Here is a 24,208-nt window from a genome sequence, read left to right on the forward strand (position 1 = left end):
AGACAGTCAGCAAGAACGGGAACAGAAGCAGGGGAGTGAGAGAGGAAGAAGCAGGCTCCCAGTGGAGGAGCCCGATGAGGGACTCCTTTCCGGAATTCCGGGATCACGCCCTAAGCCGGAGAGAGGCGCTCAATGACTGCGCCACCCAGGCGCCCCGGGTTGTGGGCTTCTTGATTTTTCAGCCTGCCTTCTGGGGGAGGGGCCTGCCGCGCCGATACTCAGGCAACCCTGTTTGGGTAGAGTCTCCGTGTCCCCTGCGAGGGGGGATGGGGATGCGTAGGCTGTGAGCCGGTATTTCCAGGCTTTTGTTCTCTGGCGGCTTTCCCTGGCGGTTTGCTGTGCCTCTTCTGAGAGTCAGAGCAGCAGTGGCCGAATTTCAGCCTCTGTCACAGAATAGAGGGATTGCGGCCCTTTCTCCACTGACATTCTGGCCACTTTAACTCCATTACTTTGGTGCTGCTCAACCCTACAGCGTCCCGGGATGTGTGCCCCACACCCGGCGTCCCAGCCCTCACTTCCAGGGCCGGCGCGTCTCTGTCCTTTGTGTTTCTAACACCGCCAGCCGCCCCCGCGCGCTCCCGGAGCTCCCGGTCTCCGTCTATGCCCGGTGAGCCCACCGGGATTCCGGAGTTCCGTGAGAAGCCTGGTGGCGCGCGCACCTGGTTCAGGGTCTCAGTCTGCTGTTTCGCGGGTGCCGACCGCGAGTCCGCCCGCTCCCCCGTGCAGGTGGCCCGCCAGCCACCCCACGCGCGCTCCAGGAGCTCCCGGTCTCAGTCTGGATCCAGTGAGCGCACCGGGATTCCGGTGTTCTGCGAGAAGCCTGGTGGCACGTGCACCCGGCTCATGGTCTCAGTCCGCTCTCTCATGGGTACCGTCCATGAGTCCGCCCGCTCCCCCGTGCAGGTGGCTGCCGCTTCCCGGCGCCCAACGTGGCAGCTCCCTCCCCCTGCCGTTTATCTTCCGATATCTGTGCACCGTTTCACGGCTCCCCTCTTCGTACCTCAATACTCAACGCTGGAGATGTTCATTTGTAGAGATCCAGATGTATCTTCCTGCGTCTCAGGCTGATTCTGTGGTTGTTTAGGCTGGTCTGGTACCTATCCAGCTTGACTCAGGGGACCTGCTGAAAAAGGGGTCCCCTACTCCTCTGCCATCTTAACTCCCCTCTCCCTGATTTATTTTTTATAATAATTTTTTATTATGTTAGTCACCATACAGTACATCCCTAGTTTTTGATGTAATGTTCCATGATTCATTACTTGCGTATAACACCCAGTGCCGCTCCTTAATACCTGATTTTAAAAAAAAAAAAAATTTAAGAACGTATGTCACATGTTCATTGTAAATAAACTAGGAAATAAAAAAAATTAAAGCACTTAATATCCTACTACCTAAAGATAGCCAGTTAGAGATTGCATATGTATATCCTTCTAGTCTTTTCTTTGCAAGCTTTGAACCTTGTATCTGTGCTATCTTAACTAAGATTAGATTGTTCTTGAAGAAATTTGGTGAGAATTCAGTCCATCACAGTTTGCATTGAACCTTTAGATAGTCTAAAGGGTTTTCTTTCCTCATTGCATCTCCATTTGATCTGAGAAATCTTCAAAATGGCAGGAGTATTTCCTGTATCTGTGTATTTGTCTCAAACAAAATATAAAGGTAAATGGTTAACTAAAATCACCCTTTTAAACATTTAAATGAAACCTCTAAACACATTATGTATCCCAGAGACTCTTGCCACACCAGTCAGCCATAAAGTATCCATTGTTGTTTGAATATGTACATTTTTAAAGATAGTTTTTTATTTGTCTTTAAGATACATATGTCTATCATTCTCTTAATGGCAGTTATGCTTCATTACATTATCTTGGTTCACGTATATTAACTACATCATGAAAATTTTTTTTTTTGAAGGTGGAGAGGGGGGAACAGACAGAGAGAGATGGAGAGAGAGAACCTTAAGCAGATTCCATGCCCAGCAGGGAGCCCGACAGGAGGCTGGATCTCATGACCCTGAGATCATGATCAGAGTCGAAATCCAGAGTCGGACACTTAACCGACTGAGCTACCCAGGCGCCCCTCATAACAATATTTTTTTAAGCATGCTTAATGCTCAAGATTTGACAGAATATGATTTTAGACATCCAGTGGTTTGTTTTGAGAGAACATGCCCCTCGACAGATCTCTAGAAGCGTGGGGTAATTGAGAGTGAGAAAGCTGAGAGTTTGATAATAGAAGGAGAAAGAACTTTTTACCTGGTGATTATTGTGTGAATAATGTGGCATTTCAAGACTTATTTAGGGACTACTTTTAGGATTTTTTTTTCTCATAGGATTTTTATTTTAATAACTACATCAGTTGACATGGAGGCCATACTATAGTTGAAGATCTTCCTAAAATCTTAATTACTGGAAAAGTTCATGTAATTAAAATCACTTCCCCCTTTTATCTGCTTAACTTCTTTTAAAAAATAAACTTTTTTAGAGCAGTTTTAGGTTCACAGCAAAATAAAGTATAGAGTTCCCATATACTCCCTGTCCCTGATACACACAGTCTTCCACACCTCCGTGGGACATTTGTTACAGTTCATGAACCTACCATGACACATCATTATCACCCAAAGTGCACAGCTTGCATTAGGTTTCACTCTTGGTATTGTACATCACATGGGTTTTGACAAAAGTATAATGATATGTATCCACCATGATAGTATAGAGAGTAGTTTCACTGCTGAGAAAATCCTCTCTGTTCCACCTGTTCATCCCTCTCTCCCTGCAACCCCTGACAGCCACTGAACTTTTTATTGTCACAATAGGTTGCCTTTTCCAGAATATATAATCTTTGCATATTGGCTTTTTTTTTTTTTTTTTAAAGATTTTATTTATTTATGTGACAGAGAGACAGCCAGCGAGAGAGGGAACACAGCAGGGGGAGTGGGAGAGGAAGAAGCAGGCTCCCAGCGGAGGAGCCTGATGTGGGACTCGATCCCGGATCGCCAGGATCACGCCCTGAGCCGAAGGCAGACGCTTTAACGACTGCGCTACCCAGGCGCCCCTGCATATTGGCTTCTGTCACTTAGTAATTTGCATTTAAGTTTCCTCCATTTCTTTTTGTGGCTTGAAGGCTCATTTCTTTATCTTTTTTAAACTTCTTAAAAATTTATATTACTCAGCTATCAGAAAGAACAATTTCTCAACATTTGTTGCAACATGGACAGCACTGGAGGAGATAATGCTAAGTGAAATAAGTCAAGCAGAGAAAGACAATTATCATATGGTTTCTCTCATCTATGGAACATAAGAACTAGGAAGATCGGTAGGGTAAGGAGGGCACGTATAGCATGGTGCACTGGGTGTTATACGCAAATAATGAATCATCGAACTTTACATCAGAAACCAGGGATGTACTGTATGGTGAACAGCATAATATAATAAAAAAAACATTAAAAAATAAATAAAAAATAAAAAAATAAAATAAAAACCTGTAAAGAAAATAAAACTTATATATACAAAAATAAAATTAGGGGCGCCTGGATAGCGCAGTCGTTAAGCATTTGCCTTCGGCTCAGGGCGTGATCCCGGCGTTCTGGGATCGAGTCCCACATCGAGCTCCTCCGCTGGGAGCCTGCTTCTTCCTCTCCCACTCCCCCTGCTGTGTTCCTTCTCTCGCTGGCTATCTCTCTGTCACATAAATAAATAAAAATCTTAAAAAAAAATTAAATATGATGAAAGGAAAAAAATTTATATTGAATTTATTTAAACTAAAGAATGACAGTTCATCCATTTCTTCCCCTCTACTCCTACCCCTCCTTTTGCAGCCACCAATCTGTTCTCTGTATCTATGAGCTTGGTGGGTTTTTTAATTTTGTTTTTGTTTGTTTGGTTTTTTGTTTGTTTTAGATCCCACATATAAGAGACATCATGCAGTATTTGTCTTCCTTTTTCTGACTTATTTCACTTAGCATATTGTCCCTGAGATCCATCTGTGTTGTTGCAAATGGCAAGATTTCATTCTTTTTTTATGGCTGAATAACATTTGATTGTATCTATATATCACATCTTCTTTATCCATTCACTCATCAGTAGACACTTAGGTTGTGTCCATATCTTGGTTATTGTGAATAATGCTGCAAGAACATGGGGATGCATATATCTTTTCAAATTAGTGGTTCTGTTTTCTTTGGATAAATACCCAGAAGGAATTGTTGGGTCATAGTTCTATCTTTAATTTTTTTGAGGAACCTCCATACTGTTTTCCATAGTGGTCACACCAACTTACATTCCCACAACACTGTACAGGGGTTTCCTTTTCCCCACATCCTCACCAACCCTTCTTATTTCTTTTGTCTTTTTGATAATAACCATTCTAAAGAGTGTGGAGTGATATCTCATTGTAGTTTTCATTTGCATTTCCCTGATAATTAGTGAGGTTGAACATCTTTTCATATGTCTGTTGGCCATTTTGTATGTCTTCTTTAGAAAAATGTCCATTTAGGTCTTCGGCCCATTTTTTAATCAGATTGTTTTTGTTTGCTGTTGAGTTGAATTCTTTATATATTTTGGATATTGGCCCCTTACCGGGTATATGATTTGCAATTATTTTCTCCCATTCAGTAGGTTGCTTTTCATTTTGTTGATGGTTTCCTTTGCTGTGCAAAAGTTTTTCAGTTTGATGTAGTCCTAATTGTTTATTTTTGCTTTTGGTATCAGATTAAAAAAAAAAATCATTGCCAAGACCTATTTTAAAGTGCTGGCCACCTTTGTTTTCTTCTAGGAGTTTTATGCTTTTAGGACTTATGTTGAAGTCTTTAATCCATTTTGAATTAATTTTTTTAAAGATTTTATTTATTTATTTATTTGACAGAGAGAGATACAGCCAGCAAGAGAGGGAACACAAGCAGGGGGAGTGGGAGAGGAAGAAGCAGGCTCCCAGCGGAACAGGGAGCCCCGTGCGGGACTTGATCCCAGGAACCTGAGGTCATGCCCTGGGCCGAAGGCAGACACTTAATGACTGAGCCAACCAGGTGCCCCCATTTTGAATTAATTTTTATGTCTGGTGTAAGACAGAGGTCCAGTTTCCTTCTTTTGTATATGGCTGTCCAATTTTCCCAGCATTATTTCTTGAAGAGACTGTCCTTCCTGCATGGTATATTCTTGACTCCTTTGTCATAAATTAATTAACCATAATATGCATAGATTTATTTGGGGGCTCTATATTCTGTCCCATTAATTTAAATGTCTGTTTTTATGCCAGTATCATACTGTTTTAATTAGTGTAGCTTTCGAGGCTTCTCCCATGTCTTTCATGGCTTGGTGGCTCCTTTGTTTTTAGCACTGAATCATAATACATTGTCTAAATATACCACAGTTTATTTATCCATTTACCTACTGAAGAACATCTTGGTTGCTCCCAAGTTTTGGCAGTTATGAATAAAGCTTTTATAAACATCTGTGTGGGGATGTCTGTGTGTCTCAGTTGGTTAAGCATCCGCCTTCAGCTCAGGTTATGATCCCAGGGTCCTAGGATTGAGTCCTACATTTGGGCTCCTTGCTCAGTGGGGAGCCTGCTTTTTCCTCTGCCTGCCTCTCCCCCTGCTTGTGCTCCCACACCTCTGACATAAATAAATAAATAAAATCTTTTTTAAAAATTAAAAAATAAACATCTGTGTGCAGGTTTCTATATAAACATAAGTTTTCAATTCCTTTGGGTAAATACCAAGGAGTGTGATTGCTGGATCGAATGGTAAAAGTATGTTTAGTTTTGTAAGAAACGCCATACTGTCCTCCAAAGTGGCCGTGCCATTTTGCATTCCCACCAGCAGTGAGTAAAAGAGTTCCTGTTCCACATTCTTACAGCATTTGGTGTTGTCAGTGTTCTGGATTTTGGCCATTCTAATAGATGTGTAGTAGTATTTCATTGTTGTTTTAATTTGCAATTCACTAATATATCATGTTGAACATCTTTTCATATGATTATTTGCCATCTGTATATTCTTATTTTATGATCTGTTCAGGTCTTTGGTCTGTGTTTTTTTTTTTTTCTTTCTTCAAAAACTTTTATTTACTATAAAGACAGAACACCAAAATAGGTACAAATACTATAAAATTGGTTCAGTTGGGTACAATTTTTAATTAAAATATCTCAATATATTTAAAATAACAGGACACATTTAATTTGGCCCTTTCTTTAATCGGGTTGTTCATTTTCTTATTGTTGAGTTTTAAAGATTTTTTTGTGTATATTTTGGGTAATAGCACTTTTTCAGATATGTGTATTTCCTCCCAGTGTGATTTGTCTTCTCATTGTCTTTTGCAGAACACAAGTTTTTAATTTTAATGAAGTTCACTTTATCAATTCTCTTTTTCATGGATCACGCCTTTGGTGTTGTATCTAAAAAGTCATCAACATACCCAAAGTCATCTAGGGTTTTTTTTCCAGTGTAATCTTCTACGAGTTTTATAGTTTTAAGATTTACATTTACATTTACATTTAAGTCTGTGGTCCATTTTGAGTTAATTTTTGTAAGGGTGTAAGGTCTGTGACTAGACTAATTTATTTGCATGTCGATGTCCAGTTGTTCTAGCACCGTTTGTTGAAAAGACTATCTTTGCTGTAAAGATCAGTTGACTGTACTTACGTGAATCTATTTCTGGGCTCTCTGTTCTGTTCCGTTGATCTGGTTGTCTGTTCTTTTAGCGGTACCACACTGTCTTGATTGCTATACCTTTATAGTAAGTCTTGAAGTCAGGTAGTGTCATTCTTCCAACTTTGTTCTTCTTCAGTATTGAGTTGGCTATTCTGAGTCTTTTCCCTGAGTTTGTCAATATCCATGAAATAACTTACTGGACTTTTGATTGGGATTGCACTGAGTCTGTAGATTAAATCTGTTGTCCTATAAATTGGAAAGTACTGACATCTTGACAATATCCATGGACATGGGATATTTCTATATTTATTTAATTCTTCTTTGATTTCATTCATCATTTTTGTAGTTTTACTCACTTAGATCTTGTACATATTTTGTTAGATTTATAGGTAAGCATTTCATTTTGGGGGGGGTACTAATAAAAATGGAAATGTTTTAATTTCAAATTCCACTTGTTCATCACTTGTATCTGCTTAACTTTTTAAGTGATTAATGGATGCCTGGGAGTTGATGTACATACATATTCAGAAATGTTTTGCCACCTGAGACCTGTGAGAAGGTAAGCTTTGTGGTCCATTATGTAATTAGTATGGGGGGGATTTTGTTATGTATTTGGCTAATTTTAATTTATTGTTATTTTTCAAATTCTAAAATTATAGTGGTGGAGGGCAGGAACAAAAAGAGAAAAAGAAAATTCATATGAACATCCAAGTCCTCCAAGAGTTCATTCAGGGCAGAAGGTGAAAAGAATACCATCTTTCAGAATAGTTCAGCGTGAAAAATTTAAGAGGAAAAAAGATAAAGTTTTTCCTTAGCACAGTTTTTGTCATGTTGCCATCAAATCTATTGCTATCATGTAAAAAACCACTTTACATTTAAATTGTATAGTAAGGTCATTTGACTACTGTATTTGCTGTTTATGATATGTAATCCAAATCCTACTTCAAGAAAGGATTTAAGGAGTTCAACTATACAAATTTAGTTGGCATTTTATAATAGGCATATATAGGATAATTGAAAGAGATCAGAAGCCCTGTAGAGAAAAAGATTATTGTGTTAAAAAGCAGAACTGATTAAACAATTACTCGGATGTCAAATTTAGTCCTGGCTTCTTGGTAGCCAAGCCAAAAAAGGGAAAAATCATGTGCATTTGGCTCCAAATATATAACTAAAATACAAGTTGACCTGTTACATAAAAATGATGTGTGAAGTTTTGGGTTTCTAAAATATATTTGGCAATAATTGGTACTTTTAAATAACTGTCCTGTTCAAGTAAATAGTCACAGTCAAAAGGGAGTTATTTTGGGGAAACAGACTTTTTCCACCAACTTATATATGACAAGAATTCTCAAAGAAAGGTAAACTTTCTCTGATTGAATTTATGACAAAGCTCTTAGAACATGGAGGGAGGAGGAGGAGAGGCAGGGAAACTAAGAAACTGAGATATAGTGTGCCCTGAAAAATTGTTCTGCAGATGTGTAGACCTTCTTCCTGTTGTGGTATCTTGATAATGTTCAGCCACAGAAAACCAGGGCACAGAAACTGGGGACATTGTATTTTCATACTCTAAGGAGAGGTCATAGGAGCCTGGAGGAGTACTTGCCTCCTCCCTCGTGCCATTGACAGGCAGTGAATAGTAGTGGTTGCATAATAGAGCCACACTTTTCCAGCTTGTTTTATTCCAGCCTTCAGAAAACTGTATTTTAATCATAATGCTTAAAATGCAAGTTTCATAACAGTAGTTACCCTTGCCACACACAGTATCCAGTGAGATTTTGTTGCGTGTCTTCCCTTTTTTAATGTTGGTCCTGGCCCCATACGTGTATTTTACAGCACTATGGATCATGAAAAGCACTGCTCTCGAGTAATTGCAGTGCAAATTCTTTGTTGTTAATTAGAAATCAAGTCATTTGCTTTAAGGTACAAAATAGATACCAGTAGTGACATTCTGTTACTTCAGTCTGTAAATGCACTGATCTCCTAAAGTGTTAATGGTTCTCCATTTGATTTAACTCGAGGCAATGTTGCTCTAATACTAGGGTAATTTTCTTTTTCGGAAAAATCCATGTGATTTGACAAATTTCTCACTTTACATAGTCTGTGTTCCACAAAAATTAGAAATAAATTGTACATGTATTTTTAAATACATGCTTGAGATACTTCTGTTTAAATCCTCTAGTGCAGAGGTCAGCAAAGTGTAGTCCATGGGTCAGATGGGCCCACTGCCTATTTACGTGAGTAAAGTTCCATTTGACCACAGCCACACTCATTAATGTGCTTTATTGTGGCTGCTTTCCCTCTACAGCAGCAAAGTAGAATAGTTGTAACACAGGCCATGGGGCCGACAAAGCCTAAAATGTTGACTATATGACCCTTTTTCAGAAAAAGTTTGCTGACCCCTCTTCTAGTGATTCATCTTTCAAAAATCTAATCCTTTCCTAATGTCTTATAAATCCAGATTTTCATGTGCTGAATTTGCTCAATTTCAAGCAACGTAATATTGCTTTTGATTTAATTTTCCTTAATTTTGTTAAGTTTCCTTTCGTTAAATACCTACTAGACATTCATTTAACATACATTAACAGTAATCCTTGTGCCGGACCCTGTGCTGTGGCAGCCATCAGATCCGCTGAGTTCTCCTACCTCAGCAGGTCCAGTGGATTTGCCTCAAAGGCACACTTTCCCGGCTGTCAGTGCCCAAGCAGAGCAGGAATGCGAAGTAGGGTTCATTCCAGCAGACACAGGACTCTGCCAGGAGGTGCCTTTGGTCCAGCTCCTCATTGGCCTGGCTGAGCCCCTCTTGGAACTTGTGCTACAGTCCAGGACTTCCTACCCAGTCCTCCTGCCTCCCTCTCTGCTGCAGGTGTCAGACCTACTTTGTGGTCTGAAAGCTCTCCCTGCCTTCTCCTCCCTTTCCCACTTCTCTCTCACAACTAAGTATGTTTTGACCTCCTCTTTTCAGCAGAGGCCAACTAACATAGCCAGCCACAGCAAGTGTATGTAAAACATGTTTACTGCCTTCAAGGGCGCATGGGAGCTGAGGAGGATGGGTGGGTGGAGGAAGACAGGAACAAATGGAAATATCATTTACACATTATAGTATTGTGTTGCAAATATGCTGGGTAAGCAAGCAGTTTCTGTTTTTAGAGTTTAGAAGAGGGAAAGAGTATAGTGAGGGTACAAAAGGGAAGATTCTGGGGGAAGTGGGCACCTTGTCTCCTGGCATGTAGTACTTACACAGTAATTGTTCAGTGAATGAGCACAGTTTGGGTAGGTGAAACTGGGGCACAGGGAGTGTGTTTAGGGCTTAGAAATCATGCAGAGATAAGGGAGGAATGAGAAAGGTTACTGAGGGTTGGCCCAAGGGCATTTAAAAGAGTGGTAAGAAGTCACTTTCGAAAGACAGATTGGAAATGTTTACAGAGGATTTGAAATACCAGACTAAGAAGTGGATTTTATTCACAGAAGTTGAAATACCAGCAAAGGTGTTATAGTAGGAAATACAGTGGCAGTGGGGTTTTAGGAAAATTAACCTCTACATAAAACGGTAGGGGAAAAGACACTAGAGGGTAGATGGATTGTGAGGCTATGGCAGTTCAACTTTGTGGTGATAATGGGTGGCAGAGAAAATAGAAAGAAGGAGTGGTTTCTGGGGACATTGTAAAGTGAGAAGAAAGAACCGACTTCCAGATACCCAAAATCTGTGGATTTGTACTATGGCAACACTGAGAAAAGTGGTACCACAATGACAGAAATAAGATAATCCTGGGTTGCACTGCTTCCTTGCTTTCTGTACCGAGGCTGAGATTAGAAGGAAAACAGTGACCTTGACTCCTTCTTTTAGACACATAAAATTTGAGAGGCTGTCAGGATAGCTTAAGTGTCTGTCAGACACTTGGAAATGAGAAGTAAAGCTCAAATGGGGCATCAGGGGAGCTGCACGTTTGCTTACACGGTCTCGTGGATTTCAGTCCCTGGCTTAATGCTTGCTTTATTGTTCAGACTCTTGTTGTAGTCCTTCATGAACCTTTGTAAAAGGCTCAAATACATGTTAAAAAAAAAAAAGGTAATCTGAAAATATGTTAGTGGTTTCCAGATGGTTAAAAATCTCCATAAATGATCGTATAATCTCTATCATTTTAAAAATATAAAACCCTTCCATAGACTCAATAATGTATGAGACACACTTATACTCAATTTATACTCAATTTTGTATGAGCTAATGTATGAGACAAAAGAGTGCCTAATGTTTAGACTTCTTTATAAACTGTTATAGAATGGAAAAGGTAAAATTATAACTTTCAAAAATAGATGTCATGGAAGTGCTTGCCAAAAATTGCAAATAATTTCACTTGGATTTTAAACTGGATATTAAAAAAAGCACTCCTCAATGAGTTATGCCAAAATTCAAGAATGAGAATGTCAAGTTATCCAATAGGATATTTTAGCACACCCGCCATGAGGAAATAAACCAAGGGGCATCTTGTATCTCTTTTTAAGCATTGTACTCAAAATATTTTTTACTATAAAGAAAGGATTGCACTATGGATATTGAGGTTTTTTTATCTAAAGAAAAAAATGATACAGGAAGTTGTCACCATGTGCAGTAAAGCCAGTTAACATTTCAAAGTAGGTTTGAGGGGAAATTTTATTATTATTAATAAATATTATTTTCTCATATTGCATCAGAGGAATTTATAACCACTGTTTTTAGAAACCACGTGGCGCTCTCTGCTTATTAAAACTCTAATATATTTCTTATTTGTTAAATTCTTTTTAATTGAAGTATAATTGACATACAGTGTCCTGTTAGTTTCAAGTGTACATCATAATGATTCAATATTTTTATACATTATTAAGTGATCTCTATGATAAGTTTAGTTACCATCTGTCACCATATAAAGTTATTACAATATTATGGACTGTATTCCCTATGGTACACATTACATCCCCACAACTTACTTATTTCATAATTGAACACTGCTTGTTAAAACTTTTATAGATTTCTGGGGCGCCTGGGTGGCACAGCGGTTGAGCGTCTGCCTTCAGCTCAGGGCGTGATCCCGGCGTTATGGGATCGAGCCCCACATCAGGCTCCTCCGCTATGAGCCTGCTTCTTCCTCTCCCACTCCCTCTGCTTGTGTTCCCTCTCTCGCTGGCTGTCTCTATCTCTGTCGAATAAATAAATAAAATCTTTAAAAAAAAAAAACTTTTATAGATTTCAGAAAACCACAGTTTTGATTTCTATCTTGTTTCTATGGTATTTTCCATACATAATAATTTTAATGTTATTGTCGCTTTATGCATTGGGGATCTGTGTGTGTGTGTGTGTGTGTGTGTGTGTCAGTGCCTTCGTGAGTAATAAATCTACATCTTTTTAAAAGGTTATGTCTAGAGAAGATATGTCCACACTGGTTTCTCTCCTCAAGAACTTTATCAGGAGCCGAAGCAATCAATGCCTTGAGGCCATTCTATTTTGCTGTACATCCAGATTTCTTTGGACAGCACCCCAGAGAAAGGGTAAACGTTTATTTATTTATTTTCTTTAGTCCCCATTTCATAAACTGAAGTTTTGCTAATTTTTGACACAATATAATACAGTTCTATAAATTTGGATTGTTCTTTTGTAGTGATAAAGTCAGCGTTTTGAACTATTTTGTAATATACATACTGAAAATTGAAAATCTAATTATTGTTGTTTAATGAAATCTGACAGAATGGAAAATGTATACATTGGGCTCTGCCCCCAGTTCCTGATACAGAGCTCCTGACACTCTTATAACTTCCTAAGTGAGAAGAGCACTAGAAGCATCTCTTGTTCTGTTCTTTGGTCTTTGACCCCATCCCTGACACCTGACTCCTAAAACGGTTGCAAATCCCTAAATGGTAGCAGCACCAGGAGCATCTTTTGTTCCAACGTGATGATCCTGGGTGGCTCCTGCCTGGGAGCTGGTCACCAGAAAGACCAAGGCATGATTAGAAGCTTGGAATTTTCAGCCCCAACCCTCAACCTCCAGAGACGAGAGAAGGGCTGGAAATAGAGTTAATAATTGATCATGCCTACGTGAGGAAGGCTCCATAAAATTCCAGTAGTATGGGGTTCAGACAGCTTCCGGGTGGGCAAACACATCTACCCTGGAGGGTAATGCTCCCAAACTCCATGGGGACAAAGGCTCCTGCACTTGGGACCCTGTGTCTCTCTTCAGCTGGTTGTTTATCTGCATCCGTTATTTATCCTTTACGAGGTAAACATAAGTCAGTTTTTCCCTGAGTTCTGTGAGCTGCTGTAGTGAATTAATAGACTCTAAAGAGGGATTGCTGCAAATCGCTGGTTGGTCAAAAGCACAGGTGATAACAGGTGTGACCGTCATCTGAAGTATGTATATGGGGGTGGGGTGGCAGAGGGAGAGGACAGTCTTGGGGACCTGAGCCTTTAACCTGTGTGATCTGACACTGTCTCTGGATACATAATGTCAGAATTGAGTTAAATTGTAGGACACCCAGCTGGTGTCACAGAGAATTGCTTATTGTGGGGAAAAACCTCTACTCATTTGGTGACCAGAAGTGTCGGAAGTCAAGTGTTTTGTGTTAATATACAGGAGGCACACAGGAGATAGACTGGGTTTTTCCTTTATATGAAAGCTGTCATTTTTTATGAAGGCAATAAAGCTATCATGGAGACTCTTTAAAGTATTAGTAGTAATGTTTTCTGAACTAGTGTTTAGAGTAAAATTGAGTTTTGAAAGAAAATTTCAGGCTTCTGTTACCATGGTCAATCTTTTTTTTAAGGATGGTTACAAGGAAAGTTTTCAGTGCCCTAAATGGTTTTCCCGTCTGTTGCATGCTGCTGGCTCACTTCCCTACAATCTCAGTTATTGTGTGCTCAAGGAATGCAGACAAGATCAGAAGTAACTTACAATAAACTTAGGAAGGATGGTCAATATTATTTCATTGGTTCTGTTATCTTCTTTAACATTAATACCTGGTTTAAGATGAAAAGGAAGTTAGAACTCTCGAAAATTTCGAACATTATTATATAATAGAAAAAAATTAATTTTGCTTCTTTGCTCTAGGAAAATATTCTGATTGTGGTATTTGATGTATATGTTGGCTATTAAAAGTCAGATCCTTTCTAAGTAATTAGTAAAATGAATCAACAGAAAAATATCCATTACTTTGAGGATGTTAATTATTTAAGGTTTTTAAACCCAACATGTATGGAAGAATTTGGCCTAGAAGTAGGTGAATGTTTTCCCACTTCTACCAATGTATCTTTTGTTTTTTGTTTTTTTTTATTAAAACTTCTGTGTGCTCTGAAAGGTGAACTCAGCAGGCTTGGGTTACTTACACTTTACATTCCAAAGAAATTCCTCCTGGCTTTGGTATTGGCCTGTGACCACCTCCTGGGAGATAAGCTCTCAGCCCTTAGAATATCCTGCCTGATGGGAATCTTTTGTATGTGTGAGGTATTAGGCCATGCCAGATATTTTATGCTAAAAATGTGATTTTTGGTGAATGCCTGTATTCATATGTCTGAGGCCTTCTGGGTGTGCTGGGAGATTATTTGAATAGCTAAGGTCAGTCACATGGGCATTACATGCCTGCGTGAGTGAGCCCAGTAAAATGCTGGACACCAAGACTTGGATGAACTTCCTCAGTTGACAACACTTCTCATCCATTGTCACACATTGTTGCTAGGGAATTAAGCGCTAGCTGTACAAATCCACTGGGAGAGGACAGCTGGAACCTTGCACCTGGCCTCTCCTGGACTCTATCCTACATGCCTTTACCCTTTGCTGATTTTAATCTGTATCCTTTTGCTGTAGTAAACCATAACCGTGAGTATAACAGTTTTTCTGAGTTCTGTAAATCCCTCTCTCAGATTGAACCCGAGAGTGGTCATGGAGAGCTCCAACACAAAATACCTGAAATGTAATTGTTCTAGTAAACTAATATAGCTGACCCTTGACCAGTGCAGGGGTTTGGGCATTAACCCCCTGCACATTCGAAAATCTGTGTATGACCTTTGACTTCCCCCAAACTTAACTACTAATAGTCTACTGTTGACTGGAAGCCTTACCAGTAATATAAACAGTTAACACATATTCTGCATGTTGTGTGTATTATATTCTATATTCTTATAGTAAAATAAGGTAGAGAATAGAAAGTGTTATTAAGAAATCATAACAAAGAGAAAATACATTTACAGTGCCGTATTTATCAAAAAAAATCCACATATAAGAGGGCCCATGAAGTTCAAACCCATGTTGTGCAGGAGTCAGCTGTATTTTCATTTACTCTTTCAACTTGTATTTGAGTGCCTGCTCAAGCCTTGGTTACTGGGTTTTTATTGGGGGTCAGTCACATAGACGTGGTTTGTCCTTTCCTTTCTTGTTTAAGTGTCACCTTTCATGAGGCTCTCCCAGATTTGAAACTGTCACCCCCATCTTCCTTCCCAGCGCTCTCTGTCCCCCATATCCTGCAGTACTGTTTCTGTTTCCCTTCCATAATAGGCATACTGTCACCAAAATGCAAGCTCTGCAGAGGCAGTTCACCCTTCCTGGCACCTCAAGTTCAGTCCAGTCTTCTCTGCATTTGTATGGGATACCCTTGTCCCTTTTCTAGAACAGACTGAAAGTGCCATCTGGTCAGCAACAGGCCAGGGTCTCAAAGTGAAGCACAGCTATTGTTGTTAATCCTTTTCATTTTAATTCAGTTTTAAAATACAGAAAACATTTCTAGGTTTCAAAAATCAAAACTAAATACAAAGTTTACTCAGAAGTCTTACTCCTGTCCCCATTTCTTTTACCCCATTCGTATAACTTCCTGTAGATAACCATTTTTATTAGTTTCTGGGTTGTTCTGCCTATCTCTTTTTGGCAAAAATAGAAACTTGTAGCGAAACAGAATTATGAAGATTTAGTCTTACACTAGGAGGAAACGTACCTTAGCTGCTCACTGAACCATGGTAGCATATTATAATCAGTGAAACAGACAAACAAAAATAAACTGATTGTTCCTAATTTCAGATCACACAATGTGTCTGAGAAGAAACCTACAGTGATAGGAAACATGGTTACTATTCAGACCTTCTGTACAGCTATTCCTTCACTAAAGTTTCTTTTTTTCACTCAACAACCTTGGAAATAACTCCATGTCAATTCCTAGATGTCTAGGTCACATTCTTTCTCTCTTTTCTTTTTGGTTGTATAGTACTCCATTGAATGAATGTACCATAATTCAACCAGTCTCAGGATGGTCGTTTTAAGAGGCCTTTACAGAGAGAAATAACTTGCAGATATTTTCTCCCAGTAGCTTATTTGTCTGTATACTGCTTATTGTGTTTGTGTATGTGTGTGCATGTGTGGGTTTTTTTTGAGTTTTTAGTTGTGGATTATCAATCATGTATTTATCATGAATTTTTAAATGTGAATTAGCAATCATGTATTGTCAATCATGTATTAGAGATATTTAGTCATAGGTAGGCTTTTTCCACACCAAAGTTATAAAGGAGTTCAACATGTTTTCTTCTAGTACTTACGTACTTTTTTTTCACATCTTAGCCATAAGGAGTTTGTTCTGTTACTTGTAAGAATGTGGATCCAATTTTATTCTTCACCAGAGAGCTATGAAATCCCAATGTTTTTAATACTAAATTATTTAATACCCTCAATAATGTGTTTAAAGGTCAGGATATAATTTCTGTTGTTTTATTGTTCTATTTTGTGTGTAAATGACCCTTGACATTTTTTTCCAGGAAGTCAATGAAAATTCTCTTAAGAGATTAAGTGTCTACTTAGAAAATCTCCAGAAACCAGGCTTCAAGTCTTTGAAACCAACTCAGCTTACATTTTATGTAAGAGAAACAGAGCAGAATTCCTCTGAAGGCCAGGAACCGTTTAGCACTTCCGGTATGTCTTCTTGTTTCTAGTGTTTCCCTTGCAAGCTATGTGATAAATATGTTCATTAAGTCTGCCATTGCCAGAATACCTTTGGATTGAAACCTTGGTCGTAAAAAAATAATAGTATTTAATTGATTGTTTTCCTAGAATTAGATTCTATTCCTGGCTACCTGTGTTTGAACAAGCCATTTTTTTTTTGTGTTTAAACTTTTTTGTCTGTAAAACTGAAATGTTCCTATTTGTTCACTTCCTATTTCATGTTTTAAGTGTTAACCATGTATATAACAATTTATATTTTTTTAAAATACAGCCTGTATTCCCTTATTTAGTCATGAAAATACCCTGTGAAGTACGTAGTATTTGCCCAAGTAAATTATTTGCAAGGATTTTACCAGGACCGGAGATGGAATGTGGGTCTTGAACCCGAGCCTTTCAACACCAGATGTAGGATCTTTCTAATCAGTGTTAATAGATAGCCTTCTTTCTGGCTCTTCATACTGCTTTAGCCCTGATCCAGAAATACTTAAAATTAAGGGCAGATAGAGTTTTATCATTTCTCTAAATATCTGAATAAAGGGATCATCCTTTTGGCGATCCTTGAGGAAATAACTTTATATTTAGAATGAACTTTAAAATAATTTAAAGGTTTACCAATAGCTTTCTGTGAGTTAAGGTTAAAACAATTAGAAAATGCACTATAATTTTTCTTTGACATAAACAGACAACTCAAAATCTGATAGGTTTTTGGGACCTAGAATCTATTTCTACCTCTGCCAGTGACTAGCTGTGTGAGCTTAACATCTGGTTCTTCATTATTAAAATGAAAGAGGTTAAGTACTGTGTGTAAGGACTGAAGCATGAAAGAAGTTAAGTACTGTGTTTAAGTACTGAAGCACTCACGGTGCTACTCTATACCTCGGGCTCGCAAGGCTCTCAGGTACTCGAATGGAGCGAGGAGGAGCTTGATCTAAAAGGTGCCGAAACAAAATCTTTATGTGGAAAACAACTTCCTACCCAGTCTCTTCAGGAACGAGCGTTTGATAATACATTTTCTCTTTGTTTTCTTACTCTCTCATGTTTGAATGTGGGAGATCAGGAATCGGAAATTCTTTCCTTGACTGTTTCTCCATCTACCCTTAATTTGAGAATTTTATTAAAAATAGTCACTATTGGAGGGAAGAAAAAAGATGGCAGAGGAGTAAGGGACCTTTTTTCAGCTGGTTCCCCAAATCGAGCTGGATATCTACCAGACCATCCTAAACACCCACGAAATCAGCCTGAGACGCAGGAAGATACATCTGGATCTCTACAAACGAACATCTACAGCGCTGAGTATTGAGGTACGAAGCAGGGAGCCATGAATTTGCGCACAGATATAGGAAGATAAACAGAATGGGGAGGGAGCCGCCGCTCTCGGGCGCTGGGAAGCAGTAGCCACCTGCACTGGGGAACGGGCTGACTTGAGGACCGGACTCGCCGACCGGTAGCTGCAAAGAAACCAAACTGAAACTGGGAGCTTGGGAGCCCACGAACCAGACTGAAGCAGGGAGCTTGGGAGTGCGTGCACGCAACCAGACTGAAACCAGCGCTCTGGACTGCGCATGAACCACACTGAAACAGGGAGCTCAGGAGCGCACAGAAACTGGGAGCAGCTAGAGGTGTTAGAAGCACAAAGGACAGAGACCTGCTGGCCCTGGGAGGGAGGACTGGGAGAGTGGCTGTGGGGCACACAACCCGGGATGCTGCGGGGTTTTTAGCAGCACTGACAGAAATAGAGTTAAAGTAGCCAGGAGCTCAGTGAAGAGCTGACTGTGATCTCTCTGTTGTGAGACAGAAGCTAGGATATGGCCACTGTTGCTCTGACTCTCAGAAGAGTCACAGAAAGCCGCCAGGGAAAGCTGCCGGAGAAAAAAAGCCTGGAAAAACCAGTTCTCGCTGTGCCCACCCCCCCCCCCCCCCCGAGCCACAGGAGACAGGGCAACTCAACCCAAACAAGGTTGCCTGAGTATCAGCACGGCAGGCCCTTCGTCCAGAAGTCAGGCCAAAAAAACAAGAAGCCCACAAACCTAATGTCCCTATAAAACAGGTGCATCTTGCTTGGGTCCTGGTCAATAATTTGGGCTCTGTACATACCCGCAACCACACCCCATCAGAATGACAAAGAGGAGGAATCCCCAACAAAGGAAAGAAACAGAGACTGTGGCCTCTGCCACACAACTAATGGATATGGATATAACCAAATTGTCAGAAATGGAGTTCAGAGTCACAACGATCAAGATGATGTATAGGCTTGAAAAAAAAATTAATGAAAATATTAACAAGTATATAAAATCTCTAAGGGCAGAAACGAGAGTGAATCTGGCAGAAATTAAGAATGCTCTGAATCAAATACAGTTCACACTGGATGCTCTGATGGCCAGGGTAAACAAGGCAGAAGAATAAATTAGTGAGTTGGAAGATGAGATGATAGAAAAGAAGGAAAATGTGGGAACTTGGCTTAAAAAACTCAAGAATGTAGAATACGGGAGATTACTGACTCAATGCAATGTTCCAATGTGAGAATCATCGGCGTCCCCAACGGGGTGGAGAAAGAGGTCTAGAAGAGATATTTGAACAAATTGTAGCTGAGAAGTTCCCTAATCTGGTGAAGGAAACAAGCATTCGTGTCCAAGAGGCAGAGACCCCTCCCAAGGTCAATGACAACAGACCTACACCACGTCACATAATAGTGCAATTCGCAAATCTTAGATCCAAGGATACAATCTTGAAAGCAGCCGGGGGAAGAGAATCCTCACCTATAGAGGGAGGAACATCAGAATAACACCAGACCCATCTACAGAGATCTGGTAAGCCAGGACAATCTGACAAGGCATATTCAGAGCACTAGGTGAGAAGAATATGAAGCCAAGGATACTGTATCCAGCAAGGCTGTCATTCAGAATTGATGGAGAGACAAGGACCTTCCAAGACCAGCAGAAACTGAAAGAATATGTGGCCACCAAGCCAGCCCTACAAGAAATATCAAGGGGGGTTCAATAGAAGTAAAAAGACCCCAAGAGTGATACAGAACAGAAATTTACAATCTATAGAAACAAAGACTTCACAGGCAGCATGATATCATTAAAATCATATCTCTCAATAATCACTCTCAATGTGAATGGCCTAAATGCTCCCATAATGCCACAGGGTTGCAGATTGGATAAAAAGAAATGATCCATCCATTTGCTGTCTACAAGAGACTCATTCTGAACCTAAAGATACATCCAGACTGAAAGTGAAGGGATGGAAAACCATTTTTCTTGCCAACAGACCTCAAAAGAATGCTGGGTAGCAATTCTCATATCAGACAGATTAGATTTTAAACTACAGACTGCAGTTAGAGATACAGAAGGACACTATATTATTCTTAAAGGATGTATCCAACAAGAGGATCTAACAATTATAAATATCTACACCCCCAACAGGAGAGCAGCTAGATACACAAGCCACCTCTTAACCAGAATAAAAAGACATATAGATAATAATACGTTAATAGTAGGGGACCTCAACACTCCACTCTCAGCAATAGACAGATCACCTAAGCAGAAAATCAACAAAGAAACAAGAGCTTTGAATGACATACTGGGCAAGATGGACCTAACAGATATATACAGAACACTACACCCCAGAACAACAGAATACTCCTTCTTTTCAAATGCATATGGAACTTCCTCCAGAATAGACCATATACTGGGTCACAAAACAGGTCTCAACCGATACCAAAAGACTGAGATTATTCCCTGCATATTCTCAGACCACAATGCTTTGAAACTGGAACTCAATCACAAGGAAAAATTTGGAAGAAACTCAAACACTTGGAAACTAAGAACCCTCCTGCTCAGGAATGATTGGGTAAACCAGGGAATTAAAAATCAGTTTAAACAATTTATGGAGACCAATGAGAATGAAAACACATCAGTCCAAAACCTATGGGACACTGCAAAGGCAGTCCTAAGGGGAAAATACATAGCCATCCAAGCCTCACACAAGGGATTAGAAAAATCTAAAATGCAGTCTTTATATTCTCACCTTAAGAAGCTGGAGCTGGAACAGAAGAATAGGCCTAACCCACACACGAGAAAGCAGTTGATCAAGATTAGAGCAGAGATCAATGAATTAGAAACCAGGAGCACAGTAGAGCACATCAAGAAAACTAGTAGTGGATTCTTTGAAAGAATAAATAAGATCGATAAGTCACTGACCAGACTTATTCAAAAGAATAGAGAAAGGACCCAAATTAATAGAATTATGAATGAAAGGGGAGAGATCACAACCAGCACCAAGGAATTAGAGACAATCATTAGAAACTACTATCAACAACTATATGCCAGTAAATTAAACAACCTGGAAGAAATGGATGCCTTCCTGGAAACCTATAAACTACCAAGACTGAAACAGGAAGAAATTGATTATTTAAACAGACTGATTAATTATGAAGAGATTGAAGCAGTAATCAAAAACCTTCCCAAAAACAAGAGTCCAGGGCCTGATGGACTCCCCAGGGAATTTTACCAAACATTCAAAGAAGAAATAATACCTATTCTCCTGAAGCTGTTTCAAAAAATAGAAACAGAAGGAAAGCTACCAAACTCATTCTTTGAGGCCAGTATTACCTTGATCCCCAAACCAGGCAAAGACCCCATCAAAAAAGAGAATTACAGACCGATCTCCCTGATGAATATGGATGCCAAAATTCTCAACAATATACTACCTAATGGGATCCAACAGTATATTAAAAGGATTATCCATCACGACCAAGTGGAATTCATCCCTGGGACGCAAGGGCAGTTCAACATTCGCAAATTGATCAGTGTAATAGATCATACTTAGAAGAGACAAGAACCATATGATCCTTTCAATTGATGCAGAAAAAGCATTTGACAAAACACAGCATCCTTTCCTGATTAAAACTCTTCAGAGTGTAGAGATAGAGGGTACATTCCTCAATTTCTTAAAAACCATCTATGAAAAGCCTACAGCAAATATCATTCTCAATGGGGAAAAGCTGAAAGCCTTTCCCTTAAGATCAGGAACATGACAAGGATGCCCACTCTCACCATTATTGTTCAACATAGTACTAGGAGTCCTTGCAACAGCAATCAGACAACAAAAAAGAATAAAAGGTATTCAAATTGCCAAAGAAGAAGTCAAACTGTCTCTCTTCGCAGATGACATGATACTCTATATGGAAAACCTAAAGACTCCACCCCCAAATTACTAGAACTCATAGAACAATTCAGTAATGTGGCAGGATACAAAATCGATACACAGAAATCAGTTGCATTTCTATACACTAACAGTGAGACTGAAGAAAGAGAAACTAGAGAATCGATTCCATTTACAAAAGCACCAAAAACCGTAAGATAATCTCGGAATAAACTTAACCAGAGAGGTAAAGGATCTATACTCTAGAAACTACAGAACACTAATGAAAGACTTTGAAGAAGACACAAAAAGATGGAAAAACATTCCATGCTCATGGATCGGAAGAATAAACATAGTTAAAATGTCTATGCTACCCAGAGCAATCTACACTTTCAACGGCACCCCAATCAAAATACCAATGACAGGGGCGCCTGGGTGGCACAGCGGTTAAGCGTCTGCCTTCGGCTCAGGGCGTGATCCTGGCATTATGGGATCGAGCCCCACATCAGGCTCTTCTGCTATGAGCCTGCTTCTTCCTCTCCCACTCCCCCTGCTTGTGTTCCTTCTCTCGCTGGCTGTCTCTATCTCTGTCGAATAAATAAATAAAATCTTTAAAAAAAAATACCAATGACATTTTTCAAAGAGCTGGAAAAAACAATCCTAAAATTTGTGTGGCACCAGAAAAGACCCCAAATCGCCAAGGAAATGTTGAAAAAGAAAAACAAAGCTGTGGGCATCGCGTTGCCTGATTTCAAGCTATACTACAAAGCTGGGATCACCAAGACAGCATGGTACTGGCACAAGAACAGACACATAGACCAATGGAACAGAATAGAGAGCCCAGATATGGACCCTTGGCTCTAAGGGCAACTAATCTTTGACAAAGCAGAAAAAAAACATCAGTGGAAAAAAGACACTCTCTTCAAAAAATGGTGCTGTGGAAATTGGACAGCTATATACAAAAGAATGAAAGTTGACCACCCTCTCACACCAGACACAAAGATAAACTCCAAATGGATGAAAGACCTCAATGTGAGATAGGAATCCATCAAAATCATAGAGGAGAACGTAGGCTGTAATCTCTTCGACATCGGCCACAGCAACTTCTTTCATGACACATCTCCAAAGGCAAGAGAAACAAAAGAAAAAATGAACTTTTGCGACTTCATCAAGATAAAGAGTTCCTGCACAGCAAAGGAATCAGTCCTCAAAACAAAGAGGCAGCCCATGGAATGGGAGAAGATATTTGCAAATGACACTACAGATAAAGGACTGGTATCCAAGATCTATAAAGAACTTCTCAAACTCAATACACGAGAAACAAATAATCAAAACAACAAATGGGCAGAAGATATGAACAGACACTTTTCCAATGAAGACATACAAATGGCTAACAGACACATGAAAAAATGTTCAAAATCATTAGCCATCAAGGAAATTCAAATCAAAACCACATTGAGATAACCACCTTACGCCAGTTAGGATGTCAAAAATGGACAAGGCAAGAAACAACAAATGTTGGAGAGGATGTGGACTAAGGGGAACCCTCTTACACTGTTGGTGGGAATGCAAGTTGGTACAGCCACTTTGGAAAACAGTGTGGAGGTCCCTTAAAAAGGTAAAAATAGAGCTACCATATGACCCAGCAATTCCACTACTGCGTATTTACCCCAAAGATACAGATATAGTGAAGAGAAGGGCCATATGCACCTCAGTGTTCATAGCAGCATTGTCCACAATAGCTAAATTGTGGAAGGAGCCAAGATGCCCTTCAACAGATGACTGGATAAAGAAGATGTGGTCCATATATACAATGGAATATTACTCAGCCATCAGAAAGAATGACTACCCAACATTTGCAGCAACATGGATGGGCCTGGAGGAGATTATGCTACACGAAATAAGTCAAGCAGAGAAAGACAATTATCATATGGTTTCACTCATTTATGGAACACAAGAAATAGCAGGGAGATGGGTAAGAGAAGGAAGGGAAGAATGAGGGTAAACAGAAGGGGGAATGAACCATGAGAGACGGTGGCCTCTGGGCAACAAACTAAAGGCTTCAGAGGGGAGGGTGGTGGGGAATTGGGATAGCCCGGTGATGGGTATTAAGGAGGGCACATATTGCATGGAGCATTGGGTGTTATATGCAAAGAATGAATCATTGAACACTACATCAAAAACTAAGGATGTACTGTATGGTGACTAATGTAACACAATGAAATTTTTTTTAAAAAATAGACACTATTCTTCGTTATCCAAAGACAAAAAGTCAACTCATAGCCCTGTTGTGAAGGAACCTCTCTACTGAAGAATGCTTAAGTGATAGTAGTAATAATAGCAAGTAATTAGGTTTATCACTCTAAATGACACAATTCTATTTGAAATTGTAAATAATCATAAATGTGCTGTGTAAGACCAAATATTTATAAATACTCTTTAATAGATACACAGTCAAGATTAGGCTACAAATTGA

The 24,208-nt window shown here is 39.5% G+C and overlaps 1 protein-coding gene across 2 annotated transcripts in view; it reads left to right on the plus strand.

Annotated features, from left to right (window-relative positions):
* TCAIM (T cell activation inhibitor, mitochondrial) overlaps nt 1-24,208 on the plus strand; it is a 70,463-nt gene that overhangs the window by 11,090 nt on the left and 35,165 nt on the right. For both annotated transcript variants that reach the window (XM_040637036.1, XM_040637037.1), the window contains exons 2-4: nt 7,133-7,205; nt 12,031-12,166; nt 16,404-16,557. In XM_040637036.1, the coding sequence (XP_040492970.1) occupies nt 7,177-7,205; nt 12,031-12,166; nt 16,404-16,557 (319 nt within the window). In that variant the 5' untranslated portion in view covers nt 7,133-7,176. The remainder of the gene's footprint in view (nt 1-7,132; nt 7,206-12,030; nt 12,167-16,403; nt 16,558-24,208) is intronic.

This window comes from Ursus maritimus, unplaced genomic scaffold (genome assembly GCF_017311325.1).
Source record: "Ursus maritimus isolate PB19 unplaced genomic scaffold, ASM1731132v1 scaffold_20, whole genome shotgun sequence".
NCBI lineage: Eukaryota > Metazoa > Chordata > Mammalia > Carnivora > Ursidae > Ursus > Ursus maritimus.